Below are 19087 nucleotides of genomic sequence, written 5' to 3' on the forward strand. Positions count from 1 at the left end.
CCTGCGCCCTCTGCCGGCTCTGCGGGGCAGCGCGGCCACTGGCTGCCAGAGACCAGCGGCCTGATTCAGGCACTGGAGACGGGTCACAGCCCAGAGAGCTGACGCAGACTCAGCCCATGGGACACGTGCTGAGAGGGAGGCACCCCCGGTCACAGACCAGGGCAGGCGGGCCACGCAGAGGAAAGGCCACCCCCAGATACAGACGCACGGCCACACACACACAGAGTCACACACACAGTCACACACACAGTCACATACACACAGCCACACACATAGTCTCACACAGTCAAACACACAGTCATACACACAGTCACACACACAGTTACACACACACAGTCACTCACACACACTCACACAGACCTGATAGCCACACATAGACACACAGTCACACACAGACCTGACACCACCCACACAGACACATAGTCACACACACAGTCATACATACAGACTTACAGCCACATGCAGACCTGACGGTCACTCACACACATAGTCACACATACAGACACAGTCACACACGCAGTCACTCATGCGAACTGATGGTCACACACACAGACACACTCACACAAACAGCCAGACACACAAACCTGACAACTACTCCCACAGACTCACAGCCACACACACTGACCTGACAGTCATACACACAGACACACAGTCACACACACACACACAGACCCAATGGCCACTCACACACACAGAGTCACACACAGTTACACACATACACAGACCTGACAGCCACTCACACTCACACACAGTCCCACACAGTCCCACACAGTCCCACACACAGTCACTCACACAGACCTGACAACTATTCACAGACTCATAGCCACACACACAGACCTGACGGTCACACACAGACACACGGACACACAGACCCAACACCCACTCACACAGATGCACAATCATACACACGGAGAACTCGCCAGCCCAGGAAGCACGGACACAGTCACATCCACAGCGCGTACACACGGACTCACAGACACACAGACGTGCTCACCCACACACGCGCGGAGAGAACAGATGGGCTGACCCCGACAGACTCAGTGGTGCCCACGGGTGACCGGCACTGCCTGTGGGTGGCTGACCCGTGGCCCGTCTCTGCAGGGGGCGTGACCACCTTTGTGGCGCTCTACGACTACGAGTCCAGGACGGAGACCGACTTGTCCTTCAAGAAAGGGGAGCGGCTGCAGATCGTCAACAACACGTGAGTGTCCCCCCGTCGCGCTGCCAGGGCTGCCCAGGCCGCGCCCCCAGGAGCTGCTGTCCAGAGAGGCTGAGGGCCTGGCACTGGCCTGGGGTACCCGGTGTGGCAAGACGGGAGGTGGCGGTCAGGCTCGGGGGGCTCCTGGGCCCCCGAGCACAGGGCCCCGACGGTCAGGGCAGGACGGAGCCAGGACCAGGGAGCAGAGAGTGAGTCCCCGGAGACGGGTGAGGGAGCAGAGCGGGGCGTGGGCCGCTCCCAGGCGTCTGCGTCCCCGGGGGACTCAGCCCGGGGGACCCGGGGGGGCCTGTCAGGGCCCTGGCGGGCTGGGGGAGGGGTGGAGCGCCGCAGCGTAGGTGGGCTCCAGCCAGGGCAGTGGGGCCAGGCCCGCCGCGGGCTGGGGTTCAGGCTTCGGGGGCGCGGGGTGGGAGGGGCTCGTCCTGCGATGGCCCCCGCAGAGAGGGTCTCGATCCTGCCTGCTGCCCCCCCCCCGTCCCCGGGCTGTGCTGCTCGCTCTGGCCCTCTCAGCGCCTCCTTCTCTCTGCTTCCCTCCCGCTGCCGTAGGAGGAAAGTGGACGTCAGGTGTGTACACGCTGCAGGCGGGGCGGGGGGCTTTGCATGTGCCTCCACTGCCCTGCTCTCCCGCCGCACCCCTCCCCACAGTGTCCCCGCTTAGTGCCCTTCCTCCTCCGGCCCATCTGCTGGGGCAGCTCGTCACCCCGACACGCCTCCTTGCCACCCGCCTCCCTGGCTCCCCACTCCCCGCCCTCCCCCATCTGATCCCCCCGCCCTCCCCCATCTGATCCTGCATGCGGGAGCTGGGGGGGCACGGGAGGCCTGGATGGGGCCGGGCTGGCCGGGCCTCCCGCTCTGCTGCACGCCCCCACCTCGCTGATGCAGGGACAGGGGGCTGAGGGTCCCAGCTGCCCCGCAGGGAAGACCAGGGCAGGTCCTGGGAGCAGGCAGGGGCTGGGAGAGGGTGGGAGGGGGCTGGAGGCCTTCAGGGCTCAGAAGGTTCTAGAGGCCAGGATAGCGCCAGCTGTTCTGCACACGTGTGGGGCCCTGGGTTCACTCCTCAGCGCCCCACGGAGGCTCTGGAGCCCAGAGTAGGGCAGCCCCTGAGCACCCTCACAGGCCCGTCTTGGGGGCGGCCACCCCTCCTCCAGGCCTGTCTCGCGTGTCCTTGCCTGGTGCCTGCTCTCCCGCCAGTGCCCCCTCCCCCTCCCTGCCTGGCCCTCTCCTCCTCACCCCTCAGCACCCGCCTGGCGACGCCTTCTCTCTGCCAGGGGCCGAGCTGGGTGCTCTGGCCCGTATGCTCCTGTTTCCCCTGCCGTGGGCCTCCCGGGGCTGTCGAGAGAGAGGGCTGGGGCATTTTGCAAATGAGGAAACTGAGGCTCAGAGATGTGAAGGCCTTTGCCCAAGGTCACACAGCCACCAAGTAGCGAAGCCGGGATTGGAACTGGGGCCGTGGGTCTCGAGCTAACTCAAGAGGCTCTTTCGGGGGCGTGCCCCTGGGAGTGTGTCGGGTTCTAGAGTCACCCCAGTTTTCAGGGTTCCAGCTATTTGCATCCACCTCCCCCAAACCATGCCCCTGGGGGTCGTTGGCTCCCAGGCCAGCTACATTCCTGGGTACCCATCTGCCGGGGGCACCCATCAGGATTCCGGGAAGGAGGGGCGCCGGTGATGAGACCCCCGCTCTCCCCACCCTGCGTGTGAACCGCCCCGTGCTGAGCACCCCAAGTTGCGTTGCATTATCCCAGCTCACCAATAACCCGAGAACTGGCGGCTCGTTGACTCCGTTTGACAGATAAGGAAACTGAGGTCCAGAGAGGTGGAAGGACTTGCCCAAGGTCACAGTGGAGGCCGGAAGGGGCTGGAGTCCTGGGTGGGGGCGCAGAGGGGCAGGCGGGTGGCAGTGGAGAGACGGTCCATGCCAGGGGAGCCGTGACTTCGCCGTGCTGGGCCTTCAGCCACCACGTGGCAGGAGGGAAGGTTCTGGAAAGCGCCCCTGGCCTTCTCAGCCTGAGGCAGAGGGCAGCCCTTGTTTGGTGCCTTCCCCAACTTCTTCAGCCCGGGGGTGCATGAGGGTGAGGCAGGGGCACCCCCCCACCCCTCACCTGTGCGGATGCAGAGACAGGGCTGGCGGAGGCGGAGGCAGGGAGGGGGCCGCGTGGGTGGGGGGTGTCCACCTCTGCTCCATCTCACCCTGGCCCCGACGTGGGGGGCAGTTCTGGAGGGGAACCCCGGGGCCCAGGCCCCCCTTGCAGCAGGCCTGGACGCCCTGAGTGCTCCCAGGAGGCCCTGGGGTCTGAGGCCCGACTCCCTTCCCCCCTGCCCGGGATCTGGTCCAGGGCATCCCTGGAGCCTCCTTCTCTGAGCAGTTCCCAGTCGCTCCGGGGGGTGGGGGGCTCGCAGGAGGGCGCTGCTGCCTGGTGCCCGTGCTGCTGTCGCCCGCCCGCTGGGCTGGCACTCTGCCTCCCCTGCCCTGCCCTGCCCTGCCCTGCCCTCCCCTCCCCTGTCATCTCCCTTCCCCTCCTCTCCCCTTCCTTTGCCTCCCCTTACCCCTCCCTCCCTTGCCTTCCCTTCCCCCTCCTTTTTATCCCTTTCCCTCCCCTTTCCTGCCCTCCCCTGCCCTCCCCTGCCCTGCCCTCCCCTGCCCTCCCCTCCCCTCCTCTGCACTCTTGCCCCTTGGAGTGGCTCCTCCCTGGCTCACATATAGCCCCCACAGGCGTCTCTGGCCAGTCCTGGCCTCCCCAGTAAGTCAAACTGAAATGTGCCCCCACCCCCGCAAACTTCCCAGGCCCCCCAAGCTGCGGGGCCCCTAACGCACACGCCAGCCTGGGTGGTACAGGAATCAGGGTCCTAGAGCAGAACCCCGGGGGTCAGAGAGGTGAGGCCAAGCCTGGGCCCACATAGCCAGTGACCTCCAGCTGGGCAGTGAGACTGTAGCTCAGGGACTCCCACCAAAGTGCTCTTTCCCAAGGCTGCAGGAGGGTTAGGGGGGTGTGCACAGTTGCCGCCGCCTGCCGCTCTGCTGCTCAGAGCCCCCCACCGAGCCCCAGGCCTGGGCTGATGATGGGATAGGAGGTCTCAGCGGAGGGGCCAGGCCTTTTGCTCTGGGACTCACATACTTGGTTTGTCACACACTTGGGTTGTGTCGCTCACACTAGGTCGTGTCGCTCACAAACTCGGTTGTGTCACACACAGGTTGTGTCGCTCACACAGTTGGTTGGTCTCTCACACACTCAGTTATGTCACACGTGGGTTGTGTTGCTCACACAGTTCATTGTGTCGCTCACAAACTTGGTTGTGTCACACACAGGTTGTGTTGCTCACAGTTTGTTGGTCTCTCACATGGTTGTGTCACACACCCGGTTGTGTCTCTCACACTCGGTCATGTCGCTCACACAGTTGGTCGCGGTGTGGGGGTCTGCCTTGTGGACTCACCCAGGCGTGGCTCTACCACGAGCCCCAGCCCGGCCCCTGCGGGGTGGCACCGAGGCGGGTGACTCTTCCTCCGCTCGCCGGACCAGCCTGGGACTTTGTCAGGGTCCCCTGAGGGCCCCCCCGAGATGCGGGACCAGGGGAGCAAAGGTCACACGTCCAATGAAGATGGCGACACCCCGGGCGCACGCGGGTTCTGACAGGCGCTCAGCTCCGCTGGCCCGAGCCTGGGTCCCATGGGGGGACTTGAACCCTGGCCTCGGGGCTCTGCTTGGCTTGTGTGTGGGCGCTTGCTGGCAGGGCTGGGGCTCCCAGGAGACCAGCCAGCTTGCAGGCTGCCTCATCGATCTGTCCTCGGTAGCCTCTGACCTAGACCTCTGCCCAGCTCTGCTGAGGCCTCTGCCCTTCGCCCTCTCCTCCATCTGCGCCCAGACTCCCCCACCCCATCAGCCTCCTCCATCAGACCCGCACCCCCACTCGCTCATGAACCTCCTCCATCAGACCCGACACCTCACCCGCCCATCAGCCTCCTCCATCTGACCCGACACCCCCACCCGCCCATCAGCCTCCTCTATCTGAGCCCAGACTCCCCCACCTCCCATCAACCTCCTCCATCTGACCCGACACCCCCACCCACCCATCAGCCTCCTCCATCTGACTCCAGAATGCCCCCACCTCCCATCAGGCTCCTCCATCTGACCCGACACCCCACCCACCCATTAGCCTCCTCCATCTGACCTGACACCACCACCCGCCCATTAGCCTCCTCCATCTGAGCCCAGACTCCCCCATCCCCCATCAGCCTCCTCCATCTGACCCCAGAATGCCCCTATGTCTCCTGCCCTTCAGCCTCCTCCATCTGACACCAGATTCCACCCCACCACCCACCCCTCAGCCTGCTCCATCTTACCCCAGACTCCCCCACTAGCCCTCAGCCTCCTCCTCCATCTGACCCCAGATTTCCCCCCACCCGCCCATTAGCCTCCTCCATCTGACCCTGGACTCCCACCACCCACCCATCAGCCTCCTCCTCCATCTGACCGCAAATTGCCCCTGTGTCCCCTGCTCTTTGGCCTCCTCCCTCTGATCCCAGATACTGCCCCCCCACCCTGCCCATCAGCCCCCTCCATCTGACCCTGGACTGCCACCACTCACCCATCAGCCTCCTCCTCCATCTGACCCCAGGTCCCCCCTACCCCTTCTCCCCAGCTCTCCGAGGGAGGTCTCAGGGGTACAGGAGACCTACTGTGTCTGCCTAGGGGCTCTCGGGGGTCCCACCTCCTGTCCTTGCCCAAGAATCTCCACCCCGTTTCGCCGTGCCTCAGTTTCCCCCGGGAGAATGGACTTCGTCGCAGAGCACTACTCCTTCCCCACGACCAAGCCCTTACCGTGTATCTTTGGGCAAGACTCTGCCCCTCTCTGGGCCTCAGCTCCCACGTGGGCCCGACGGCTCTGCTCAGCTCCGTGCCCGGCTTCAGAGGTGGTGTCGGTCCCAGGCCAAGGTTACAGCAGAGGCCCTGGCCCTGCTGGGGACAGCCTGGGACCGAGGGGCTCCGAGCTGCACCCACCGCACCCGGGCGGCGAGTGTGTGACCTCAGGCAGAGGCCTTCGCCTTTGCAGCCTCAGCTGCCACCTGCAGAGTGGGCCGGGGACGGGCCCATCCAGGGGCCCCTCCCCAGAGCCCTCCCCCTCCCAGTCCCTCCTGCCCCCCCCACCCCGTACCCTTGGCCGCTTTGAATGTGAGGCCCTGTCGCTGGCCCGCCTCACGCTCTCTGCTCTCTCTCACCTCCCCGTCTCTGCCTCTTCTTCCTGCGGGCTCCCGCTTTCTCCTCCCTCCTCTGTGTCTCGGGACCCCCGCTCCAGCCAGACCTGGTTCACATTCAGATGGCTGCAAAGGTACTTCCACACCCCGCGCCCCTCCCCTGCAGGCCCCGGGGGGTGCTCCTGCCCTGTCCCCTTCATCTCTGCCCCCCGCCCTGCTCCAGCACCTCCTCCCTCGGGGGGGCATGAGTGTAGAGATGCCACCTCGGACGCCTGGCAAACTGTGTGACTTTGGGTAAGCCCCGCCCCTCCGGGCCTCAGTTTCCCCCAGTGGTGGGGCAGGCTGTATGTCGGGGAGGAGCCTTTTCGGTGTGGCCACGGATTGAGGACCAGGCGAGGGTGACTCTAGTCTGCAGGACGAGCCCCTGGGAGGGGGGCGGCGTGGCGGGAGGGCGCCTTGGAGGCAGGAGCGTCTCCCGGGATGAGGGGGTGCCACTCTGCCTTCTTCCGGACCAGTCTGTGCTTCGGGAGAGGTGGAGTCCACGGACCGGATGCGCTCAGTCCACGGAAGGGGGGGGCGCTCGCCCCTCCGCCGCGGGCCGGGGGCTTGCCAGGCAGGGGTCAGCTCTGGCCAAAGGGCACCTGGCCAGGGAGAGGACTTGAGCGGTGGCGGGGAGCATGCCCCCCCGCCCTGCGTGCTGCACTCCTGGGGGGCGGCAGGGGGCCCTGCACAGCACCTGCGACAAAGGCAAGCGAGGCCCCGCCCCTGACGCCCTTTCTTTGCCCCCGCTCAGAGAGGGGGACTGGTGGCTGGCCCACTCGCTGAGCACCGGGCAGACCGGCTACATCCCCAGCAACTACGTGGCCCCGTCCGACTCCATCCAGGCTGAGGAGTGAGTATCCACCGCCGCCGCCCCTCCCCCAGTCTCCCCGAGGCCCCCCTGTGAGAGGGGCTGGGGCTGGGTGGGGACCTGGACCCTCAACACCCCTCCCCCCCGCCTCCCCCCACCCCAGATGGTACTTCGGCAAGATCACCAGGCGGGAGTCGGAGCGGTTACTGCTCAACTCGGAGAACCCCAGGGGGACCTTCCTGGTCCGGGAAAGCGAGACCACGAAAGGTACGAGTCCTGCTGGCTTGATGGGAGCGGTGGGGGTGAGGCCTGTGGTGGACTATTCCAGCTGGGTATTGCAGAGTGCAAAGGAGTTCGGTTGATGGAGCCGGGGGTAGGAGGTGGGGTGGGGAGAGCTCCTCCAGGAGTCGGAGCAGGCGGGCCCAAGGCAGTGGCATCCCTGGGAGGGGCACACAGGTCTCTCAGGCTCCTTGAGACGGCAAGGAGCTCCCTGGGCCTCAGTTTCCCCAAAGGAGGGCCTCCCTGCACAAGGCTTATTGCCCAGGAAGTGCTAGGGGCGAAGGGTCCCTCTTCTTCCCTCTCTGGGGGCCTCTGGGGCCCCTTTGGGTGCTAGGTCCTAGGGTTGCCCTGCGAAGTCCAGGCCCCTGTTCTCGCCTTCCCTCCCCGCTCAGGGACCGCTTCCTGGGGTACACACGGGACTGTCAGGGGCTGTGGCAGGGAGCGGCTCTGCCTTTGTGCCTGGGACTCTGGGGTGCGCGGCACATCTGTGGGGGCTGCCCCACGCCCCTGGCCCTGGCATATCCGGCTGCCCGCGGGCCCAGGTCCAGCAGTGCCCGACGCGGGGTGACCCGAGGCTGAGCACAGCCGCTCGGCCTGGGGGTCCCGATCTCCCCAGAAGACGTTTCAGACTCTGGGCCGTGACTTCCAGCTCCCAGAAGGGCCTTCTCAGGCCACGGTGCTTCTGCCCCGCCTCTGGGACCCAGCCTGGTCCCCTGAGGTCACCGGGAGCCTCTCAGGCCCATCAGGCTCCCGGCCACGTCTGCGGGCCAGGAGGAGCTTTGCAGCCAGACGCTGCTCCAGGCGTGAGGCAGTCGGGAGAGGAGCCCCGGCTGACCCCGAGCGCCCTTGCTGCCTCCGGCCACTCCCACCCAGCACGTCTCTCTCCCGCCCAGGGTCACAGGAAGGGGTGCTCAGGCCTGGGCCTCCGGCCCGAGCATGAGGGGGACGCAGGGCAGGTTGGGAGGGAAAGGTCTGAGCACTCCTGCTGACCCAGAGTACTGAGTCGGGGGCAGGGTGGAGTGGGGGGTCCCTCCTCTTCCCTCTCCAGCCTCTGGGGCCCCTCTGGGTGCGGGAGTCGGAGCGGTTACTGCTCAACTCGGAGAACCCCAGGGGGACCTTCCTGGGGTTCTCCGAGTTGAGCAGTACCCGCCCCCGCAAGGCCCTGGCCCCTGGTCCAGAGGAGGAAACGGGGCCAAGTGACAAGGTTGGGTATCACCGTGGGGGGTGCAGGGTCCAGCGGGCGGTGCCCAGGGCTGGGCCTGGGAGGTCACCCAGAGGTGAGAGCTCAGAGGCCGGAGCCCCCCGCCCCCTTCCCTGGCACTGTGGTCACCGCCCGGGCTGCCCCGCAGGCGCCTACTGCTTGTCCGTGTCTGACTTCGACAACGCCAAGGGCCTCAACGTGAAGCACTACAAGATCCGAAAGCTGGACAGCGGCGGCTTCTACATCACCTCCCGCACCCAGTTCAGCAGCCTGCAGCAGCTGGTGGCCTACTACTCCAGTGAGTGCGGTGACCCCTGCCCGCCCCTCCCCCCCACCCCCTGCCCTCTCCCTCCCCCTCTCTCCGGCTCCCCCACCTTCCCCCCCCCAAGCACCCTCTTACCTGCCCGTCTGCTCCTGCGGGTCTGACGCTGCTGCTTCCTGTGCCTGCTGGTGTCACACACCCTCCCCTCCCCCGCCACCACCCCAAACTGTGAGCTCTCGGGGGACCCTGGGCTTGTCCCCAGAGGGTCCCCGAGGAGTGAGTGACTGACTCAGGGGGACGCTGCTCGAGGGGTGGGCTGCACACACGGGCGTGGACACCCGTGTGTCCCCCAAGCCGGGGCAGCCTGCTCAGCCGGCTCCTGCCTCCCCAGAGCACGCCGACGGCCTGTGCCACCGACTCACCGCTGTGTGCCCCACGTCCAAGCCGCAGACGCAGGGCCTGGCCAAGGACGCCTGGGAGATCCCCCGGGAGTCACTGCGGCTGGAGGTCAAGCTGGGCCAGGGCTGCTTCGGAGAGGTGTGGATGGGTAAGCCCGGCCCCCGCCGCCCCGCCACGGGCCCCCGCGCCCCCCTTGGGGCAGGAGAGGAGGGAGGCAGTGTGGGCTCGGGGAGAAGGAGGGTGCCAGCACAGCCCCCCATCCCCCGGGAGAGCCTGAGCAAAGCTGGACGCCCCCAATTCCCTTCGGGCTCAGTGTGCAAGTGCCCGGGGCGGGCCTAGGCTCGGCCCCCACCCCCACAGTGAGGCCCAGAGACGCCAGCGGGCGCCTGGCCTCGGGGTGGGCAGGAGCCGGAGAAGCGTCTAGAACAGGCTTCCCTCTGTTGACACATACCCCAAAGGCCCAGATGGGGAGATGGGGCTCCCGGCTGGGAGGGTTTCTCCATCAGGCCTCTGAGCCCTAGTCCTCGGTCGGCGCTGGGGTGTGATGCCCCTGGGGTGGTCTCCTGAGGCTGGCACTGCTTCCCTCCGCTGGGGGGACACTCGCCGTCTTCACAGCTCCCATTTCTCGAGCACCCACCGGAGGCGCTTCGAGTCCTGGGAAGAGCCCCATGAGGAGGCTGTTATGCCGCAGGCAGCCCCCCTTTGCAGCGGGGGAAACTGAGGCTCAGCCTGGGCCCCATGGGTAGGGAGGCCCCCTCGGGGACTGGTACCTGGCAGGGCGGTGGGGGGGACGTCGCAGATCTGGGTCCTCGTGGGATGGGGACCGGCAGGGGCGTGGGGCTCGCCACGCAGGCAGCCCGGCATTCTCTGCACCCCAGGCACGTGGAACGGCACCACCCGCGTGGCCATCAAGACCTTGAAGCCCGGCACCATGTCCCCGGAGGCCTTCCTGCAGGAGGCGCAGGTGATGAAGAAACTGCGGCACGAGAAGCTGGTGCAGCTGTACGCGGTGGTGTCTGAGGAGCCCATCTACATCGTCACTGAGTACATGAGCAAAGGTGGGCGCCAGCTTTGGATCACATTCTGGATCACATCCCCCCAGATCCAGAATGCTCACGGTCGGGGGGACACCACACCCAGCAGTGCTTGGAGTCGCCCCGGCTGTGCTGGGGGCAGAGTGCATGCCGTCCTGCCAGCCTCAGACCGTTCACCATTTTTTATTTGACTCTGGTTTTGGGGCTCATGTCTGGCAGTGCTCAGGGGACCATACGCATTCCCAGGGTTCGTAGCGGGGTCAGCGGAATGCAGGGCTTTAAATCCCCCTGCACGGCCGCTCTGGTCCCCAAGAACGTGCATCTTTGTGTTATTTTTGGTTTTGGGGGTCTATGCCCGGCCATGGCCGAGCTCTGCACTCAGGGATGACGCCTGGCAGCCTGTCTCGGGTGCAGGGATCAAACCCAGGTCGGCTGCATGCAAGGCAGGTGCGTTCCCTGCTGCACTGTGGCCCCAAGAACGTGCATCTCTAAAGGTGGGACGAGATGAGCCAATTTCTCATGCCCACGGAAGAGCGGCCCCAAAGCTGCCTCCTGGACGTTCCGTTTTGATCATGAATTGAAGTAGCGTCGGTCTCCCGCGTGACCTAGCTTTCAGGAGTGCGGGCTGTAGGTCGGCAGTGGGAGGGGCCGCAAATTGGACATCGGTCAACCACCGTTGCCTCTCGTCCATTGGCTGGCCCTGGCCTGCGCCCCGCCCCTTCGCTTCCTGCAGCCCAGTTCCGTGCCTGACCTCTAGGGGGCTCTAATGTTCACTAGCTTGGTCCACCTCTTGCGTGTCCACCTCTGGCCTGCTGCACTTGGCGTCATCACTGCAGCCCCATCCATCTTTTGGAAATGGCAGAATTTCATTTAGGGGTATTTTTTATTTTTAAAGGGAGGGGGGGTCACACCTGGCGGTGCTCGGCTGCTCCTCCTGGCTCTGCACTCAGGGCTGGCTCCTGGCAGTGCTCCGGGGACTATTATATAGTTCAAGGGATTGAACTTGACTTGGCCACTGGCAAATCCGAGCATTTCCCCCAGTTCCATTTCTCTGGCCCCAGGATCTCGTCTTTAAAAATGGTTGTTTAGCTGGGCAGCGTCCACCGTGTGTGCCTGTCCGTCCTCCTCACCCACGCCTCTGCCCACACACACACAGGTGGCTTCAGCTATCCCATTATTATGAGCAGCATGCAGGTTGTATGCAGGTGTCGTAGCGCTTCCTACCCGAGCCTTTTTTATTCTCTTTATTTATCTCCTGGGTCGGGAGACGGCTTTGGGCCACACCTGGAAGTGGGGTGGCAAGCATCTTAACTCCGGAGCAGTTCTCTCTCCAATGACTTGGTGGTGGTGGTGTGGTGTTGTGCATGTGTGTGCATGTGTATGCGTGCGTGTGTGTGCGTGTGTGTGTGTGTGTGTTTTAAGATATTTTTATCTAAGAGAAGAGAAAAGAAAGGGAAAAAGGAAGGTTTGGGGGGCTGGAGCAATAGCACAGCGGGTAGGGCGTTTGCCTTGCACACAGCTGACCCGGGTTCGATTCCCAGCATCCCATATGGTCCCCTGAGCACCACCAGGAGTAATTCCTGAGTGGATGAGCCAGGAGTAACCCCTGAGCATCGCCGGGTGTGACCCAAAAAGAAAAGAAAAAAAAGGAAGGCTCTGATGGTATGGAAAGAGGGATCTCCCAAGAGGGATTTCTTCCTCAATTTATTTTTTAATTTTTGTTTTTGATTTGGGTCACACCCAGTGGTGCTTAGGGCTTACTCTGCCCTCGGGAATTACTCCTGCTGGTGTTCGGGGAACCATATTGGGTGCCGGGGATTGAATCCGGTCAGCCCAATGCAAGGCAGACACCCTCCCTGCTATACTATCTCTGTGGTCTAACATCAGTGTGTATTTTTTTGTTTTCTTACAGTACATCTTGTCTCCCCCCACTTTGTTGATTATAAATTTTGTTTCATTTTAATTGTTGTGGGGACCTCTCCTGGTGGCACTGGGACCCCGTGGGGCTTAGTGTCCGTGTGGGTGAGCCCTGGTGGTTCTTGGGGAACGCTGTGATGGCAGGGATCGAACCCAGGGCCTCCAGTGCTGGGCCTGTGCTCTTCCCCCGAGGCCACTCCCCTGGCCCTCAGATCTTAATTTTCTGTTTTTCCAAAGGCTGTTTGTTATCTAGGGGCTGAAAGAGAAACTCTATCCCCACCCCAGCCTCTCTGCTGACCACAAGGCCCTGGCTTGACCTTACTTAATTTTTAAATGAATCTTTAAAAAAAATAATCCAATAATTGGAGGTATAACTTTTTTTAAATGAATCACCCTGAAATATAGTTACAGACTTACAAACTTGCATCATGATTGCATTTTGGTGATACAATGTTGAGTATCCATGCCCCCCTTTTGTGGCAAGCACATTCTGGAGTTATAACTTACATACAGAAATGTGCCGAACCCAGTTGAATGTATGTTAAGGAATGAAAGCACGGGGCTGGAGCCACAGTACAGCGAGAGTGAGTAGGGTGCTTACTTTGCATGGGGCTGACTTAGGCTCGATCCCTGGCTCCCCAAAACCAGGAAGGAAGAGAGGAAGGAAGGAAGGGAGGGAGGGAGGAAGGAAGGGAGGGAGGGAGGGATGAAGGAAGGAAGGAAGGAAGGAAGGAAGGAAGGAAGGAAGGAAGGAAGGAAGGAAGGAAGGAAGGAAGGAAGGAAGGAAGGAAGGAAGGAAGGAAGGAAGGAAGGAAGGAAGGGAGGCTGGCTTTGTGATTCCCTCCCCACAGTTAGAGTCTCCATGACCCCTGTATCAGGACCTTCTCTCCCCAGCCCCAGATATGCAGGACAGTGCTTTTGGTCATCAAGGAGTCATTTATTCTAGAACTTTCTAGGTGCCAGATTTCTCTTCCACTGCCTGGAACAGCGTTTCCATTCCCCTGGGAAGGGGCCTCTGAGGGGCGCGAGTGTTGGGCTGGCGGAAGAACCTACCGCGTAAGGGCTGGGGAAAGGCACTGGCCTTGCAGTGTCACCCCGTAGGGTCCCCCAGGCACTGGCGGGGTTGAGCTCTGAGCACAGAGTCAGGAGAGAGCTCTGAGCACCTCCGGGCGCGGCTCAACACCAGCCCTGTCCCAGGACTTCCCAAACAGTGAGACATTTTGGCACGAGCAGAGCGGAAGTTTGTGAAGGTGACGGTCACAGGCCCACAGCGGAGTGGAGAGGAGAGAGGGGCATGTCCTGAGCACAGCTCTGGGGAGCCTTTCATCTCCCCCAGACACACCCCTTCCCTCTTCCTGCTCCCCAGGGCAGGTGGGTTTGACCTCAGGCCACTGTTTGTAGAGACTGGGACCCCAGGGTGGGGGGTGGGGGGTGCCTAGTGCCGGCCCATTTCACGGCTTCCACCCAACCTTCTTCACACGGAGACACACGGGAACCAATCTGGATCCCTTCGCCCAGGAGCTGGCCGTCTGGAGGTGCCCATCCTGCCTGCACGGGCAGGGCTGCCCGCATCCTGGCACCGGGCACACAGGCCGGGCTCCAGATGCTTTCTCTCTGCACAGGGAGCCTGCTGGACTTCCTCAAGGGTGAGACAGGCAAGTACCTGCGGCTTCCTCAGCTGGTGGACATGGCCGCGCAGGTGAGTCGGCACCTCCCCCTCCGCCTCCCGCACCCTCGGCTCTAGAACCTGCCAGGTTCTGGGGTCTTGAGCACCCCCTCCAGGAAGCTTGCCTGGATTGGGCCCCTCCTCCCCCAAATCCCCCCCACGGCTCTGATCTCTCCCCAGTTGTGTTCCTGGGGCCGCTGATGGGGTTGAGGGCAGAAGAAGGAGCCCTTGACTGGGTGGCAGGAGCCACTGGTCTGCTGTGGGACCTCCTGCCTCAGCCTCTGTGTCTGGGAAAGAGGTCACTTAGCCCCTCAGCAAACACGCTTGCTGTAGGCGGTGCAGGCAGCCCTGGGGAGGGCTGTTCCCTGCGACAGATGGAGCCGAAGGCGAGTGGGCAGCCCGCAGGACCCAGCTGTCCTCCGTACCTCTGAGGCGTGGGGGGCGCACATGGCCTCGAGCCTCCGATTTTCAGCCTCGCACCCCGTCCTGGTCCCGCGGGGCACGTCCTGGCTGGCCCCTGGCTCCCGTGCCCGCCTCCTCCCCTGCGCCAACAGTGTTGGCTGGTGGACACCAGGGTGGGCATGGGGGGTTGGGGCGGAGTCTGAGCTCGGTTCCCCATTGCTCGCCTGTAGATCGCCTCGGGCATGGCGTACGTGGAGCGGATGAACTACGTGCACCGGGACCTGCGCGCCGCCAACATCCTGGTGGGTGAGAACCTCGTGTGCAAAGTGGCCGACTTCGGGCTGGCGCGGCTCATCGAAGACAATGAGTACACGGCCCGGCAAGGTGGGCGTGGCCCGGGATGGGCGTGACCTGAGTGGGTGTGGTTCCTGGATGGGCGTGACCTGAGTGGGTGTGGTTCCAGGATGGGCGTGGCCTGTGTGGGTGTGATTCGGGGTGGGCGTGGTCTGGGTGGGTGTGGTCCGGGTGGGTGTGGCCTGGGGTTTGGCCTCCAGAGCCACAGAAACCCCTGACCGCTCTCGCCCCCGCAGGCGCCAAGTTCCCCATCAAGTGGACAGCCCCCGAAGCTGCCCTCTACGGCCGTTTCACCATCAAGTCGGACGTGTGGTCATTTGGCATCCTGCTGACCGAGCTGACCACCAAGGGCCGGGTGCCGTATCCGGGTGAGCGTGCCCCACCTCCGCTGTCCCCACCCCCCACCCCCATCCCTGAAGCGGCTCAGCTCGGATCTCGGGGCGCTCGCTGGCTGCCGTCACCTCCCCAGCCCCCTGTGCCGCCGTCCCTCCGCACGCTGCTCACGCCGCCCGACTCTGCCCCGCAGGGATGGTGAACCGGGAGGTGCTGGACCAGGTGGAGCGGGGCTACCGGATGCCGTGCCCGCCCGAGTGCCCCGAGTCCCTGCACGACCTCATGTGCCAGTGCTGGCGGAAGGAGCCCGAGGAGCGGCCCACCTTCGAGTACCTGCAGGCCTTCCTGGAGGACTACTTCACGTCCACCGAGCCCCAGTACCAGCCCGGGGAGAACCTATAGGGCGCGGCCACCCGGCCGGACCAGACGCCCAGCGGCCCCCGGACCGGCGACCCCTGCTGCGGCTTGTCGCCGGTGCCCGCCGCTGAGCCTCTAGGAGGGACACGGAAGGGCCGGGCCGGGGACAGCCGCGAGGGTGGGGACCAAGGCTGGCACTGGGAGCGTGACCGGCACCCTGCCAGCCACCCGAGTCCTCCTGGCGGCCCTTGCTAGGCGCCCCCCGTCGCCCACCGCTCGGGAAGAGCTGCAGAGAGAGGCTGGGCGCTCCATCCCCGTGGGCCCGCGAGCTGGACACCCCGTCCTCCCGCCCGTCTCCGCAGCTGGCCCAAGAGCCTTTCCAAAGAGGGGGGCGGCGCCCTGCGCCCTGCCCTGCCGCCTGCCCGTCGTCACCCGGGTCCGGAACATCTGTTGGTGGGAGCCGTGGGGTCCAGGGGTCGAGACCTGACCCAGCGGTGGGTGGGGGTCGGGAGCCCCCCTCACACCCTGGCTTTCCTGGACCCGAGGGACCGTCGGACCTCTGAGAGCCCTTGCCCTCCCGCTGCCCTGGAGAGTGGAGTCCAGAAACGTGCTGTGACTGCCCAGGGCCCCGCAGTGCAGGGTGGAGGTGGGACTGGACGACGGTGCACCCGTCTTCCTCAGGACCCCCCAGGATGGTCCTCGGAGGCCCACTGAACAGACTGGGCCCACCAGGGTGGGGCCTGGGGAGGGCGCCCCCCTCCAGCAGGGCTGATCGCTGGCCGAGTGGGAATGGCTGGGGCAGGGGCCAGATTTCGGCTTGGGGAGCTCCAGCTCTAGGCCGGCCAGCAGAAACCCGAGACCGGGTGGCCAGAAGGCCCGTGGGCTCCCAGCCCCCTCCAACCTTTGTCCACGTCATTTCCTGCTCCCTGCCCCTGCTGGAGGAGCCCCTCCCCCGTCTCGGGAGTAGGAACGGGGGTGCCTAGTCTGGGGGGAGGACGCAGGGTCTCCAGCCAGGCGGCAGGACAGACTGGTAGCCTTGGGTGACCTCAGCTTCCTCTGTGGATGCCGGTCCGTGCGCCCCCACCCAGTGGCTCGTGCTGGTCCAGACACTCAGCCCGCCTCCCTGGGCTCCATGTCGGGGGGCAGTCCGTGGGCATCTTGCCAAGTGCCCCTTTGTCTGTGTGTCATTGTGTGTGCGTGTGCGTGCGCGTGCCTTCGTGTGTGTTCATATTTAACATGTAAAAATGCCCCGACTATGTTCCAGACACGTACATTTCACCCCCTCCGGGGCCCCCACTTAGCAATAACCGTCCTGCTGTGGGTTCTCAGCCAGCCGGGCCCTGCTCCTGGCGCCCCGAGTGAAACCCCGAGTCCTCCTTCCACGGCGCCTGTGGCCTGAGGCTTGTGTACCTGCACGGCCAGACAGACCTGGGCTGGCTGAGACCAGGCTCACGAGCCCGTCCACTGCCCCAGGCCCTTTGTACAAGGTGTCTGGATACTGTCCTTTGTTTTTGTTTGTTTGTTCGTTTAGTTTTGTTTGTTTTTTAAATAACAGTGTTTTGTAGATTTCAGATGACTATGCAGAGGCCTGTAGACCCCCCCGGCTCTGGGCATGGCCTTGGGGTCCTGCATCCCAGGGCCCAGACTTTGGGGGTGGGGGTGGGTGGTCCAGAGTCCGTTGTAAATGCTTTGCATATTGTCTGATTAAACACCAACAGACCTCAGAGTTTGGCCCATGCTCTATGGGGCTCCAGCGTGTTCCAGGGAGCTGCCGGGGTGGGGTGTGAGGGGACGGGCCGGGGGGTCTCAGGCCAGACTGTGATGTGCTCAGGGCTGTGTGGCCCCTCCGCTCATGTCTGCACCTGCCCTTGTGGACGGGAGCTGGGTTTAAGGCTGGAACGTGGCAGAGGAGGGTCCGGGCTCCCCCAGCATGCAGCCAGGCCCCGGGCTGCCGGGACAGGTGCTGACCGGACAGAGACAGAGCTGGACACTCCCCTCTCCCCTCCTGCCCCGATCTGAGGCTCAAGGCTCATTTGTTGAAGTCCAGGAGGAACTTTGTCTCACACCAGGCCACACACCTGTCACCCCTGATTGTGATATTACTGTTTAATTAAAAAAAAAAAATCCACGACAGGACACTTCTCAGTTCAGTATCTTCACAAGCCAGATGCCCGGGAGACTGGTTTCCCAACACCCCGAGTCCCAGGCTCGTGGCATTCGTCTGATGTTGGCTCATGTGGACTTTTGCTACTGTGTTCTTTCTGTGTCTGCTTGCATGCAGGGAGCTATGTCATGTGTGGACCCTGTTCCTTGTGTGTGTGTGTGTGTGTGTGTGCTTGTGTGCGCGCATGCACGGTGTGTGAATGTCTGCTCATATGTTTGTGAGTGTGATGTGACAGTGTGTGTGTGTGTGTGTGTGTGCACCTGGTATGTGAATGTCTGCTCGTATGCTTGTGAGTGTGATGTGGCTGTATGTGTGTGTGCTGTGTTGTGTGTGGACCCTGTTCCTGGTGTGTGTGTGTTTGTATGTGTGCCTGGTGTGTGAATGTCTGCTCATATGTGAGTGTGATGTGACTGTGTGTGTGTGTGCTGTGTTGTGTGTGGACCCTGTTCCTGGTGTATGTGTGTGTGTGCCCAGTGTGTGAATGTCTGCTCATATGTTTGTAATTGTGATGTGACGGTTCTGGTCAGCCATGGCTGTGTAGCCGATTGTGAGCGACACATGCCTGGGTGGTATGTGAGCCCCTGGGTTCTTGGGGGTGGGGATGTGCACCCACCTGAGTATCATTACTCATGCAACATAGGGTCTGAACACACTGACCGATACCAGGCCAGTGGGTCTGTTGACTTGGGTGAGCGTGCACAGACACAAATGCAGGTCGTTCATAAGCCCCCGGCCGTGGAGCAAGAGCCGGGCACTGCCGTGGGCAGCGCATGGTCAAGCGGGCTGACCTCTGGGTTTGGGCACTTGTGGCACCATCCACTTCTTGCTGGGTGCATGAGTGCAAGGAGCGCTGGCTGCGGGGGGGCCCCCCCGACCTGGGGCACGGGGACAAAGCTCTCTCCCGCTGCCAGTCAGGCTCTGCAGCCTCGCCACTTCCTCCTCCTCAGCCTGTCGGTGCCTTCCCGCCCGCAGGGCCCTCTGCCTCTCTGCCTCTGCTCCCACGAGGTTTTTCCCGCCCTCTTTCCACTTCCTGTGGCGGCCCACCTCCCCCGCTCTGGGCTGGTGTGTCTCCGTGGCCTCTGGATTCTGCCTGTGTGTTTGTGTCTGCCTCTGGTTCCTGTCTGTGATGTCAGTTTCCCCTCCGTGTCTGTCTGTCCTCACCCAGACCCAGGCGGACACCCAACCATCACTTTTGTGGGCTCTTCCTGCCTTCGAAAGTGTTGAAAATGATACGATGCCATTGGCGCAGAAATGGTCCTAGTTTAGACGGAAGCGTTTTAGTTTATCGTGCTGCGGGGTTTGGGAGCTCTACCCGGGGGGACTCAGGGCTATTCCTGGCTCTGTTCAGGAGTGACCCCTGGCAGTGCTCAGGGATCCTGCCTGGTGCCCAGGACTGGAAGCAGGGGCGGCAGGATGGAGGTGAGGCCTGAGCCCCGTCTCCCCACCACGCCACACCAGCTCCTAG

The 19087-nt window shown here is 63.5% G+C and overlaps 1 protein-coding gene across 7 annotated transcripts in view; it reads left to right on the plus strand.

Annotated features, from left to right (window-relative positions):
- Positions 1–17182, plus strand: part of SRC (SRC proto-oncogene, non-receptor tyrosine kinase) — a 48464-nt gene extending 31282 nt beyond the window's left edge. For 5 of the 7 annotated variants that reach the window (XM_055138228.1, XM_055138229.1, XM_055138226.1 and 2 more), the window contains 12 exons: positions 1102–1201; positions 1763–1780; positions 6506–6538; positions 7198–7296; positions 7418–7521; positions 8883–9032; positions 9388–9543; positions 10274–10453; positions 13969–14045; positions 14645–14798; positions 15005–15136; positions 15295–17182. In XM_055138228.1, the coding sequence (XP_054994203.1) occupies positions 1102–1201; positions 1763–1780; positions 6506–6538; positions 7198–7296; positions 7418–7521; positions 8883–9032; positions 9388–9543; positions 10274–10453; positions 13969–14045; positions 14645–14798; positions 15005–15136; positions 15295–15503 (1412 nt within the window). In that variant the 3' untranslated portion in view covers positions 15504–17182. The remainder of the gene's footprint in view (positions 1–1101; positions 1202–1762; positions 1781–6505; positions 6539–7197; positions 7297–7417; positions 7522–8882; positions 9033–9387; positions 9544–10273; positions 10454–13968; positions 14046–14644; positions 14799–15004; positions 15137–15294) is intronic. The other 2 variants (XM_055138231.1, XM_055138232.1) reach the window with 2 other exon arrangements.
- Positions 17183–19087: the final 1905 nt, after the last annotated feature.

Source organism: Sorex araneus, chromosome 5 (assembly GCF_027595985.1).
Source record: "Sorex araneus isolate mSorAra2 chromosome 5, mSorAra2.pri, whole genome shotgun sequence".
NCBI lineage: Eukaryota > Metazoa > Chordata > Mammalia > Eulipotyphla > Soricidae > Sorex > Sorex araneus.